The 12,711-nt window shown below is 46.5% G+C and overlaps 1 protein-coding gene across 1 annotated transcript in view; it reads left to right on the top strand.

Moving 5' to 3' along the window:
• Nucleotides 1-12,711, top strand: part of LOC120058113 (interleukin-1 receptor accessory protein-like 1-B) — a 286,616-nt gene that overhangs the window by 18,246 nt on the left and 255,659 nt on the right. The window contains exons 3-4 of the mRNA XM_039006588.1: nucleotides 2,327-2,513; nucleotides 11,139-11,292. Coding sequence (XP_038862516.1) covers nucleotides 2,327-2,513; nucleotides 11,139-11,292 — 341 coding nt within the window. The remainder of the gene's footprint in view (nucleotides 1-2,326; nucleotides 2,514-11,138; nucleotides 11,293-12,711) is intronic.

Genomic DNA, 12,711 nt, shown 5'->3' on the forward strand with positions numbered 1-12,711 from the left:
TAGATTTTTGGTTCCAACCACCATGTTTTTGTGAGACGCAGAGTAGGTGAATGGATGATCTCCGCATGTGTGGTTCCCACAGTGAAGCATGGAGGAGGAGGTGTGATGGTGTGGAGATGCTTTGCTGGTGACACTGTCAGTGATTTATTTAGAATTCAAGGCACTCTTAACCAGCATGGCTACCACAGCATTTTGCAGCGATACACCATCCCATCTGGTTTGTGCTTAGTTGAACTATCATTTGTTTTTCAACAGGACAATGACCCAACACACTTACAGGCTCTGTAAGGGCTATTTATTGCAGGGGAAACGGTGTTGCAGTCGTCTAGTGGGCTAAATGCCTTTTATGCTCGCTTCGAGGCAAGCAATGCTGAAGCATGCATGAGAGCACCAGCTGTTCCGGATGACTGCCAGACGGATTACCAGGACATGGTTTTTTGCCCCACCTTTATTTAACCTCTATTGGGTATGTGAGACGTTAGCGTCCCACCTCTTCAACAGCCAGTGAAACTGCTGGGCGCCAAATTCAAATACAGAAATACTCATTATAAAAATTCAGAAAACAAAACATATTTTACATAGGTTTGAAGATGAACTTGTGAATCCAACCACGGTGTAAGATTTAAAAAATGCTTTACGGCGAAAGCATACCTTATGATTATTTGAGAACATAGCCCAGCATACAAATCATTACAAACAGTAACCAGCCAAGTAGAAGAGTTACACAAATCAGAAATAGAGATAAAATGAATCCCTTACCTTTGATGATCTTCATATGATTGCACTCAGCAGACATTCATTTACTCAATAAATGTTCCTTTTGTTCGATAAAGTCTCTTTATATCCAAAAACCTCAGTTTTGTTCGTGCGTTTTCTTCAGTAATCCACAGGCTCAAACGCAGTCAAAACAGGCCGACAAAAAAATCCAAATTGCATCTGTAAAGTTCATAGAAACATGTCAAACGATGTTTATATTCAATCCTCAGGTTGTTTTTAGCCTAAATAATTGATAATATTTCAACCGGACAATAACGTCGTCAATATGAAAGGTAAACAAGAAAGGCACTCTCTCGGTCGCGCGCATGAAAAAGCTCTGTGACACCTTTTCCACTCATTTAGACTGCTCTTACTTCCTCATTTTTCAGAATACAAGCCTGAAACAATTTCTGAAGACTGTTGACATCTAGTGGAAGGCATAGGAACTGGAATTTGAGTCCTAAGTCAATGGATACTGTAATGGCATTGAATAGAAAACTACAAAACCAAAAAAAAACTACTTCCCGAATGTATTTTTCTCAGGTTTTTGCATGCCAAATCAGTTCTGTTATACTCACAGACATTATTTTAACAGTTTTGGAAACTTTAGAGTGTTTTCTATTCAAATCTACCAGTTATATGCATATCATATCTTCTGGGCCCGAGAAGCAGGCAGTTTAATTTGGGCATGCTTTTCATCCAAAATTCCGAATGCTGCCCCCTACCCTAGAGAAGTTAACCAGGTAGGCTAGTTGAGAACAAGTTCTCATTTGCAACTGCGACCTGGCCAAGATAAAGCATAGCAATTCGACACATACAACAACACAGTTACACATGGAATAAACAAAACATAGTCAATAATAGAGTAGAACAAAATAAAACAAAAAGTATATTTACAGTGAGTGCAAATGAGGTAGGATAAGGGAGTTAAGGCAATAAATAGGCCATTGTGGCGAAGTAATTACAATATAGCAATTAAACACTGGAATGTGCAGAAGATGGATGTGCAAGTAGAGATACTGGGGTGCAAAGGATTTTACTCTGCTGCTACTCGCTGTTTATTATCACTTTACCCCCATGTACAAATGACCTCGACTAACCTGTACCCCACCCCAGACTCTGTACCAGTACCCCCCTGTATATAGCCTCGTTATTTATATTTAATTGTGTTACTATTTATTTTACTTTAGTTTATTTAGTAAACTCGGTTTCTTGTATTGCTGGTTAAGGGCTGGTAAGTAAGCATTTAACCGTTAAGTCTACACCTGTTGTGTTCGGCGCATGTGACAAATAAAAATTGGATTTGATGTGTGGTGCAGAAAAAATGACAAGCGCACCTGGGGAGCTTTGCATTCACATTATCCTAAAAAGGATCTCTCTAGATGGTCTCTGTTCGGTTTGCTTCGGGTGCTCTTTTGAGTGGTCTGAGTTCCTTTTGAATGTTCACAATGCACAAGAAATGTAGCGAACCGCACTGAGTTCACAAAAATTGTCTGAAAAGGACCAAGTGTGAAAACTGTACTGTACTGTGAACCCTGTCAGTGACCTGTTCGTTGTTTCTGTGTTTCAGGAATTCAAGCTACTGTATGAAGGTATCCATGTCTCTTTATGTGGCTGAGAACGACACAGACCTGTGCTACAACTCTGTGATGAGACACATGGAGAAGGCGGAACTCAGCAAGAGCAAAGACATCACCTGTCCAGACATAGAGGACTACACAGAACCTGGGAAAGACCCCTATATCACCTGGTTCAAGGTGAGAGACCTGGCTAAGTGTGTGTGTGTGCTTATATTTGTCCTATTCCACACATGTACAAGTGTGTATTAATATGCATGTGTGTGTCACGCCCTGACCATAGAGAGACGTTTTATTCTCTATGTTGGTTAGGTCGGGGTGTGACTAGGGTGGGTAATCTAGGTTGTTTTATTTCTATGTTGGCCTGGTATGGGTCCCAATCAGAGGCAGCTGTTTATCGTTGTCTCTGATTGGGGATCATATTTAAGAAGCCATTTCCCCACTGTGTTTTGTGGGATCTTGTTTATGTGTAGTTGCCTGTGAGCACTCCATAGCTTCACGTATCGTTTGCTTTTTATTGTTTTGTGCGTTTCACGTCAATAAATATGTGGAACCCATATCACGCTGCGCTTTGGTTCGAATGTTCTTACGACGATCGTGACAGTGTGATTTGGAAATGTGTTTGTTACATATCTCAACTCTCCCTGAGACAACCTCAATGGAGAGTGTCTCTCTTATGATTAAGTGCCTTGCTCAAGTTCAGAGCCACACATTTATCAACTTGTCATCTTGCAGATTCGAACGTACAACCTTCCAGTTACTGGCCAAACAATCTAACCGCTAGGCTACCTGCCCCCCTGGTGTGTGCATGTGTGTGTGCATGTGTGTGTGTGTGTGTGCACGCACACGTGTGTGTCGGATTTACCTTGGCGGCTTATCCTTCCACAGTTGTTTGTACAGTATTTAAAAGGCCTGCCTGTAGGAAGCTTGACTGGGTCAGGTTATGCATAGGTCATATGGTCATAATGGGAGAATTACACCAGTCTGCAGGGCATCAGTACCAGGCCAGTCTGCAGGGTATCAGTACCAGGCCAGTCTGCAGGGCATCAGTACCAGGCCAGTCTGCAGGGCATCAGTACCAGGCCAGTCTGCAGGGCACCAGTACCAGGCCAGTCTGCAGGGCATCAGTACCAGGCCAGTCTGCAGGGCACCAGTACCAGGCCAGTCTGCAGGGCATCAGTACCAGGCCAGTCTGCAGGGCATCAGTACCAGGCCAGTCTGCAGGGCATCAGTACCAGGCCAGTCTGCAGGGCACCAGTACCAGGCCAGTCTGCAGGGCATCAGTACCAGGCCAGTCTGCAGGGCATCAGTACCAGGCCAGTCTGCAGGGCACCAGTACCAGGCCAGTCTGCAGGGCATCAGTACCAGGCCAGTCTGCAGGGCACCAGTACCAGGCCAGTCTGCAGGGCACCAGTACCAGGCCAGTCTGCAGGGCACCAGTACCAGGCCAGTCTGCAGGGCATCAGTACCAGGCCAGTCTGCAGGGCATCAGTACCAGGCCAGTCTGCAGGGCATCAGTACCAGGCCAGTCTGCAGGGCATCAGTACCAGGCCAGTCTGCAGGGCACCAGTACCAGGCCAGTCTGCAGGGCACCAGTACCAGGCCAGCCTGCAGGGCACCAGTACCAGGCCAGTCTGCAGGGCATCAGTACCAGGCCAGTCTGCAGGGCACCAGTACCAGGCCAGTCTGCAGGGCACCAGTACCAGGCCAGTCTGCAGGGCATCAGTACCAGGCCAGTCTGCAGGGCACCAGTACCAGGCCAGTCTGCAGGGCACCAGTACCAGGCCAGTCTGCAGGGCACCAGTACCAGGCCAGTCTGCAGGGCACCAGTACCAGGCCAGTCTGCAGGGCACCAGTACCAGGCCAGCCTGCAGGGCACCAGTACCAGGCCAGTCTGCAGGGCATCAGTACCAGGCCAGTCTGCAGGGCATCAGTACCAGGCCAGTCTGCAGGGCACCAGTACCAGGCCAGTCTGCAGGGCACCAGTACCAGTGTAGAGGTCATTAAGGAGAATCACATGAATACAGTACATGAATACAAAGAGAGGAACTGACAGGGGAACCGAGAGAGGAACAGAGAGAGAGGAACAGACAGGGGAACCGAGAGAGGAACAGATAGAGGCACAGACTGGGGAACAAAGAAGGGAACAGACAGAGGAACCGACAGGGGAACAGACAGGGGAACAGAGAGAAGAACAGACAGAGGAACAGCGAGAGGAACAGACAGGGAAACAGAGAGAGGAACAGACAGGGGGACAGAGTGAGGAACAGACAGGGAAACAGAGAGAGGAACATACAGAGGAACAGACAGGGGAACATACAGAGGAACAGACTGGGGAACAGAGAGAGGAACAGACAGAGTAACAGAGAGAGGAACAGACAGAGGAACAGACAGGGGAACAGACAGGGGGACAAAGCGCGAGGAACATACTGGGGAATAGAGAGTGGAACAGACAGAGGAACAGACTGGGGAACAGAGAGAGCAACAGACAGGGTAACAGAGAGAGGAACAGACAGGGTAACAGAGAGAGGAACAGACAGAGGAACAGACAGGGGAACAGAGAGAGGACCAGACAGAGGAACAGACAGGGGAACAGAGAGAGGAACAGACAGAGGCACAGACATGGGAACAGAGAGAGGAACATACAGGGGAACAAAGAGAGGAACAGACATGGGAACAAAGAGAGGAACAGACATGGGAACAGACTGGGGAACAGACAGGGGGACAGAGAGAGGAACAGACAGGGGGACAGAGAGGAACAGACTGGGGAACAGAGAGAGGAACAGACAGAGAAGCAGAGAGAGGAACAGACAGGGGAAGAGACAGAGAAGCAGACAGAGGAACAGACAGAGGAACAGAGAGAGGAACAGACAGGGGGACAGAGAGAGGCACAGACAGGGGAACAGACATGGGAACAGAGAGAGGAACAGACCGGGGAGCAGAAAGAGGAACAGACAGGGGGACAGAGTGAGGAACAGACAGAGGAACAGACAGGGGAACAGAGAGAGGAACAGACAGAGGAACAGACATGGGAACAGAGAGAGGAACAGACTGGGGAACAGAGAGAGGAACAGACAGAGGAACAGACATGGGAACAGAGAGAGGAACAGACAGGGGAACAAAGAGAGGAACAGACATGGGAACAAAGAGAGGAACAGACATGGGAACAGACTGGGGAACAGACAGGGGGACAGAGAGAGGAACAGACAGGGGGACAGAGAGAGGAACAGACTGGGGAACAGAGAGAGGAACAGACAGAGAAGCAGAGAGAGGAACAGACAGGGGAAGAGACAGAGAAGCAGACAGAGGAACAGACAGGGGAACAGAGAGAGGAACAGACAGGGGGACAGACAGGGGGACAGAGAGAGGAACAGACAGGGGAACAGACATGGGAACAGAGAGAGGAACATACCGGGGAGCAGAGAGAGGAACAGACAGGGGGACAAAGTGAGGAACAGACAGAGGAACAGACAGGGGAACAGATAGAGGAACAGACAGAGGAACAGAGAGAGGAACAGACAGGGTAACAGAGAGAGGAACATACAGGGGGACAGAGAGAGGAACAGACAGAGGAACAGACAGGGGAACAGAGAGAGGAACAGACAGAGGAACAGACATGGGAACAGAGAGAGGAACAGACTGGGGAACAGAGAGAGGAACAGACAGAGGAACAGACATTGGAACAGAGAGAGGAACAGACAGGGGAACAAAGAGAGGAACAGACATGGGAACAAAGAGAGGAACAGACATGGGAACAGACTGGGGAACAGGCAGGGGGACAGAGAGAGGAACAGACAGGGGGACAGAGAGAGGAACAGACTGGGGAACAGAGAGAGGAACAGACAGAGAAGCAGAGAGAGGAACAGACAGGGGAAGAGACAGAGAAGCAGACAGAGGAACAGACAGGGGAACAGAGAGAGGAACAGACAGGGGGACAGAGAGAGGCACAGACAGGGGAACAGACATGGGAACAGAGAGAGGAACATACCGGGGAGCAGAGAGAGGAACAGACAGGGGGACAGAGTGAGGAACAGACAGAGGAACAGACAGGGGAACAGAGAGAGGAACAGACAGAGGAACAGAGAGAGGAACAGACAGGGGAACAGAGAGAGGAACAGACAGAGGAACAGACAGAGGAACAGAGAGAGGAACAGACAGGGGAACAGAGAAAGAAACCGAGAGAAGAACAGACATGGGGACAGAGAGAGGAACAGACAGAGGTACAAACATGGGAACAGAGAGAGGAAAACACAGAGGAACAGACAGGGGGACAGATAGAGGAACAGAGAGCGGAACAGACAGGGGGACAGAGAGAGGAACAGACAGAGGAACAGACAGGGGAACAGAGAGAGGAACAGACAGAGGAACAGACTGGGGAACAGACATGGGGACAGAGAGAGGAACAGATAGGGGAACAGACAGGGGAACAGACATAGGAACAGACTGGGGAACATACAGGGGAATAGAGAGAGGAACAGAGAGAGGAACAGACAGAGGAACAGACTGGGCGACAGACAGGGGAACAGACAGAGGAACAGACAGGGGAATAGAGAGACGAACAGACAGGGGAATAGAGAGACGAACAGACAGGTTGGACAGAGAGATGAACAGAGAGAGTAACAGAGAGAGGAACAGAGAGATGAACAGAGAGAGTAACAGAGAGTGAAACAGAAAGGGGAACAGAGCGATGAACAGAGAGAGGAACAGAGAGAGGAACAGAAAGGGGAACAGAGAGAGTAACAGAGAGAGGAACAGAAAGGGGAACAGAGCGAGTAACAGAGAGAGGAACAGAAAGGGGAACAGAGAGAGGAACAGAAAGGGGAACAGAGGGCTTTCAGTAACAGTGGATTCATTTTTCACACACGCTGATGAGGAGTGAACTCGTGGTATTCATCTTTGCCCTACGGAAAAGTAGGAGAGCGGAATGGAGTGTTTGCGTGTGCCCTCTAAATGCTCTTAGCCTAAAATATCTATTATCTGACTCTCGAGTTACCTTTACTCACCTAATTTCTCCCCTGTTGAGGTAATGCATGGCCTGCGGATCACAGAACTCATCCCAGAGAGCGGCCCAGGCCAAACTAATCAAAGGCATATCAGCGGTAGATTAGCCGGTCGGGCTCGACCTCCAGGTTTACCCAGAATTCAATGAAGGCGTGGTTAATGACTTGGAGCACTGGAACCTGAAGTTATTTGGACTGCTATGCAGCCCAGCTGATTGGATCCCAGGTTGCCGTGAGCAACGGTGGAATAGAATCTATTGAGCCAAGGTTATCCCTGCCAGAGATGGAGGAGAGTACCTGGAGAGATGAGCCATACAGTCTTCCCACACACACACACACACACACACACACACACACACACACACACACACACACACACACACACACACACACACACACACACACACACACACACACACACACACACACAAAGAGACAGAGGCACGCACGCACACACACATACATACATACATACAGTCGTATGAAAAAGTTTGGGCACCCCTGACAATTTCCATGATTTCCATTTATAAATAATTGGGTGTTTGGATCAGCAATTTCATTTTGATCTATCAAATAACTGATGGACACAGTAATTATTCAGTAGTGAAATTAGGTTTATTGGATTAACAGAGAATGTGCAATATGCATCAAAACAAAATTAGACAGGTGCATAAATTTGGGCACCCCAATAGAAAAATCACATCAATATTTAGTAGAGCCTCCTTTTGCTAAAATAACAGCCTCTAGACGCTTCCCATAGCATGTAATGAGTGTCCTGATTCTGGATGAGGGTATTTTGGACCATTCCTCCTTACAAAACATCTCCAGTTCAGTTAGGTTTGATGGTTGCCGAGTATGGACAGCCCGCTTCAAATCATCCCACAGATTCTCAATGATATTCAGGTCTGGCGACTGGGATGGCCATTCCAGAACATTGTACTTGTTCCTCTGCATAAATGCCCGGGTAGATTTTAAGCAGTGTTTTGGGTCGTTGTCTTGTTGAAATATCCAGCGCCGGCGTAACTTCAACTTTGTGACTGATTCTTCAACATTATTCCCAAGAATCTGCTGATATTGAGTGGAATCCATGCGACCCTCAACTTTAACAAGATTCCCAGTACCGGCACTGGCCACACAGTCCCACAGCATGATGGAACCCCCACCAAATTTTTACTGTGGGTAGCAAGTGTTTTTCTTGGAACGCTGTGTTCTTTTGCCGCCATGCATAACGTCCCTTGTTATGACCAAATAACTCAATCTTTGTTTCATCAGTCCACAGCACCTTATTCCAAAATGAAGCTGGCTTGTCCAAATGTGCATTTGCATACCTCAAGCGACTCTGTTTGTGGCGTGTGTGCAGAAAAGGCTTCTTCCGCATCACTCTCCCATACAGCTTCTCCTTGTGCAAAGTGCGCTGAATTGTTGAACGATGCACAGTGACACCATCTGCAGCAAGATGATGTTGTAGGTCTTTGGAGGTGGTCTGTGGGCTGTTTTTGACCGTTCTCACCATCCTTCGCTTTTGCCTCTCTGATATTTTACTTGCCCTGCCACTTCTGGCCTTAACAAGAACTGTGCCTGTGGTCTTCCATTTCCTCACTATGTTCCTCACAGTGGACACTGACAGCTTAAATCTCTGCGATAGCTTTTTGTAGCCTTCCTCTAAACCATAATGTTGAACAATCTTTGTTTTCAGGGCATTTGAGAGTTGTTTTGAGGCCCCCATGTTGCCACTCTTCAGAGGAGAGTCAAAGAGAACATCAACTTGCAATTGGCCATCTTAAATACCTTTTCTCATGATTGGATGCACTTGTCTATGAAGTTCAAGGCTTAATGAGCTCACCAAACCAATTGTGTGTTCTAATTAATCAGAGCTAAGTAGTTACAGGTATTCAAATCAACAGAATGACAAGGGTGCCCACATTTTTGCATAGCCTTTTTTTCACATCTGATTTAATTTCATACAACTTAATATTGCTACACTAAAAATCTTTGTCTGGACAATACCCCAGTACTCAGCTTTTATTAGAAAATGAATGGCATGCCACTGTGATCATTTTCTCTGACGACAGAGTAAATTATTATGCAGCCTCAGAGGGGTGCCCAAACTTTTTCATACGACTGTACATATACACACAGAAAAACACAGTCTTCCTACACACACACACACACACACACACACACACACACACACACACACACACACACACACACACACACACACACACACACACACACACACACACACACACACACACACACACACACACACACACACACACACAGAAAAACACACACACACAGAAAAACACACACTCACATTATTTTGCCAGTGGATACTTTTTAAAGGACAGTGTGTGTCCGAACCGTTCAGAGAACACTAAATCTGGATTACTCAGTGTAATAAACATCCAATAAGTAAAATACCTCAGGTTACTAAATCATCTTCCCATATGGCTTCTCTCTCTCTGGCAGTGATACACTATGATTCCACTGCTCACTTCACAGTCTTCATACTGTCTGAATAAAATATGGCCTCTGATTTGTCTCCTTTTCCCTGGTGGCCTTTACTGTCATACACGCCACTATCCAAAGAAATGTTGACAAAGGCATCATGTATAGGCCATCTCAACAGAATCTCCTCTGTTGTTGTTGGTGTATAGGCCATCTCAACAGAATCTCCTCTGTTGTTGTTGGTGTATAGGCCATCTCAACAGAATCTCCTCTGTTGCTGTTGGTGTATAGGCCATCTCAACAGAATCTCCTCTGTTGTTGTTGGTATATAGGCCATCTCAACAGAATCTCCTCTGTTGTTGTTGGTGTATAGGCCATCTCAACAGAATCTCCTCTGTTGTTGTTGGTGTATAGGCCATCTCAACAGAATCTCCTCTGTTGTTGTTGGTGTATAGGCCATCTCAACAGATCTCCTCTGTTGTTGTTGGTATATAGGCCATCTCAACAGAATCTCCTCTGTTGTTGTTGGTGTATAGGCCATCTCAACAGAATCTCCTCTGTTGTTGTTGGTGTATAGGCCATCTCAACAGAATCTCCTCTGTTGCTGTTGGTATATAGGCCATCTCAACAGAATCTCCTCTGTTGTTGTTGGTGTATAGGCCATCTCAACATAATCTCCTCTGTTGTTGTTGGTGTATAGGCCATCTCAACAGAATCTCCTCTGTTGTTGTTGGTGTATAGGCCATCTCAACAGAATCTCCTCTGTTGCTGTTGGTGTATAGGCCATCTCAACAGATCTCCTCTGTTGTTGTTGGTGTATAGGCCATCTCAACAGAATCTCCTCTGTTGTTGTTGGTATATAGGCCATCTCAACAGAATCTCCTCTGTTGTTGTTGGTGTATAGGCCATCTCAACAGAATCTCCTCTGTTGTTGTTGGTGTATAGGCCATCTCAACAGAATCTCCTCTGTTGTTGTTGGTATATAGGCCATCTCAACATAATCTCCTCTGTTGTTGTTGGTGTATAGGCCATCTCAACAGAATCTCCTCTGTTGTTGTTGGTGTATAGGCCATCTCAACAGAATCTCCTCTGTTGTTGTTGGTGTATAGGCCATCTCAACAGAATCTCCTCTGTTGCTGTTGGTGTTCATGAGATCACAATCCAACACTGGTTTCTATGGTATGATGATTGCATTTGTTGGTGTCAATTGCACTCTAACTCCATGTTGTATTGTGTGTGTGTGTGTGTGTGTGTGTGTGTGTGTGTGTGTGTGTGTGTGTGTGTGTGTGTGTGTGTGTGTGTGTGTGTGTGTGTGTGTGTGTGTGTGTGTGTGTGTGTGTGTGACACCCAGGAGTGTCGTCCAAAGCAGTGGCGGGCCTCCATCCTCCAGAGGAGAGATACATTGTCCATCAGAGAGGTCAAGGAAGACGACATCGGCAACTACACCTGTGAGGTCACCTTCGGTGGCTTCGTGGTGCGCAGGACCACCGAGCTCACGGTCACAGGTAAGATGGAGTGAGGGATGCAGGGGTGTACTTGTTTAGGATATTACTTCACCGCAGTTCGTCTTTTTCACTTTTCTCCGTTCTACTTTTTTGCGATAGTGTGGTATGTTGGTTGTAGGAGATTATCCCTCTCTCTCTCACGCACACACATACACCAACAACATCTTATATCTTCCCTTCGAAATTCAACATATTATGACGCACTAATTACACTTAGTTACAGGGTTAATTACACTTGGTTACAGGGTTAATTACACTTAGTTACAGGGTTAATTACACTTGGTTACAGGGTTAATTACACTTAGTTACAGGGTTAATTACACTTGGTTACAGGGTTAATTACACTTAGTTACAGGATTAATTACACTTAGTTACAGGGTTAATTAAACTTGGTTACAGGGTTAATTACACTTAGTTACAGGGTTAATTACACTTAGTTACAGGGTTAATTACACTTGGTTACAGGGTTAATTACACTTAGTTACAGGGTTAATTACACTTAGTTACAGGGTTAATTACACTTGGTTACAGGGTTAATTACACTTAGTTACAGGGTTAATTACACTTAGTTACAGGATTAATTAGGCGTGGTTACAGGGTTAATTAGGCTTGGTTACAGGGTTAATTAGGCTTGGTTACAGGGTTAATTAGGCTTGGTTACAGGATTAATTAGGCGTGGTTACAGGGTTAATTAGGCTTGGTTACAGGGTTAATTATGCTTGGTTACAGGATTAATTAGGCTTGGTTACAGGGTTAATTAGGCTTGGTTACAGGGTTAAAACAGAAACAACTCAAAGGTTAACACACACACATCTCTCTACAGTGCTGTGGCCTCCTGCTGGTGTGTTAATTGCTGTTGGAGCGTTGGCCCATAATGCATTTCTTGGTCCAGATCAGCACATTAGCCAGCTGAGCACTGAGGCCCCTTGTACACAGACAGTTAAAGAGCCAGGACCAAAGTCAAGGACCAACACACACACAGGCACGCCTACGTGAATACACACACCCTTGTATACACACACACTTGCATGCACACATACTGTACACACACACGTATGCAAGCACATACACTTGCACGCATGTACACACACACACACGCAAACATGCACTTACAAGTCCGCTGCACATGTACATTCTCCACAATGAGACACACAAACTCACAGGCCGTGCTCAGTCAGCCTTAGCTGCAGGGTTGAGGACATGCTCTACTCGGAGCAGCCCAGGTGCGTGCTCCGATGGCTGGGCATGAGGCAGTGGAGCATGGGGCCCTGCTTGTTCAACTGTGCTGATTAGGGTGGAGGGAAAGGTTAAACTCTGTTTTTATTTCTCTCTTTCTTTCTTTCTTTCTTTCCCCTTTTTACTCTCTATCGGTCCTCTCTCTCTCTCTACAGCTGATAGGTCGTGACTGGCTTGGTTTGT

The sequence above is a fragment of the Salvelinus namaycush genome, chromosome 13 (genome assembly GCF_016432855.1).
Source record: "Salvelinus namaycush isolate Seneca chromosome 13, SaNama_1.0, whole genome shotgun sequence".
NCBI lineage: Eukaryota > Metazoa > Chordata > Actinopteri > Salmoniformes > Salmonidae > Salvelinus > Salvelinus namaycush.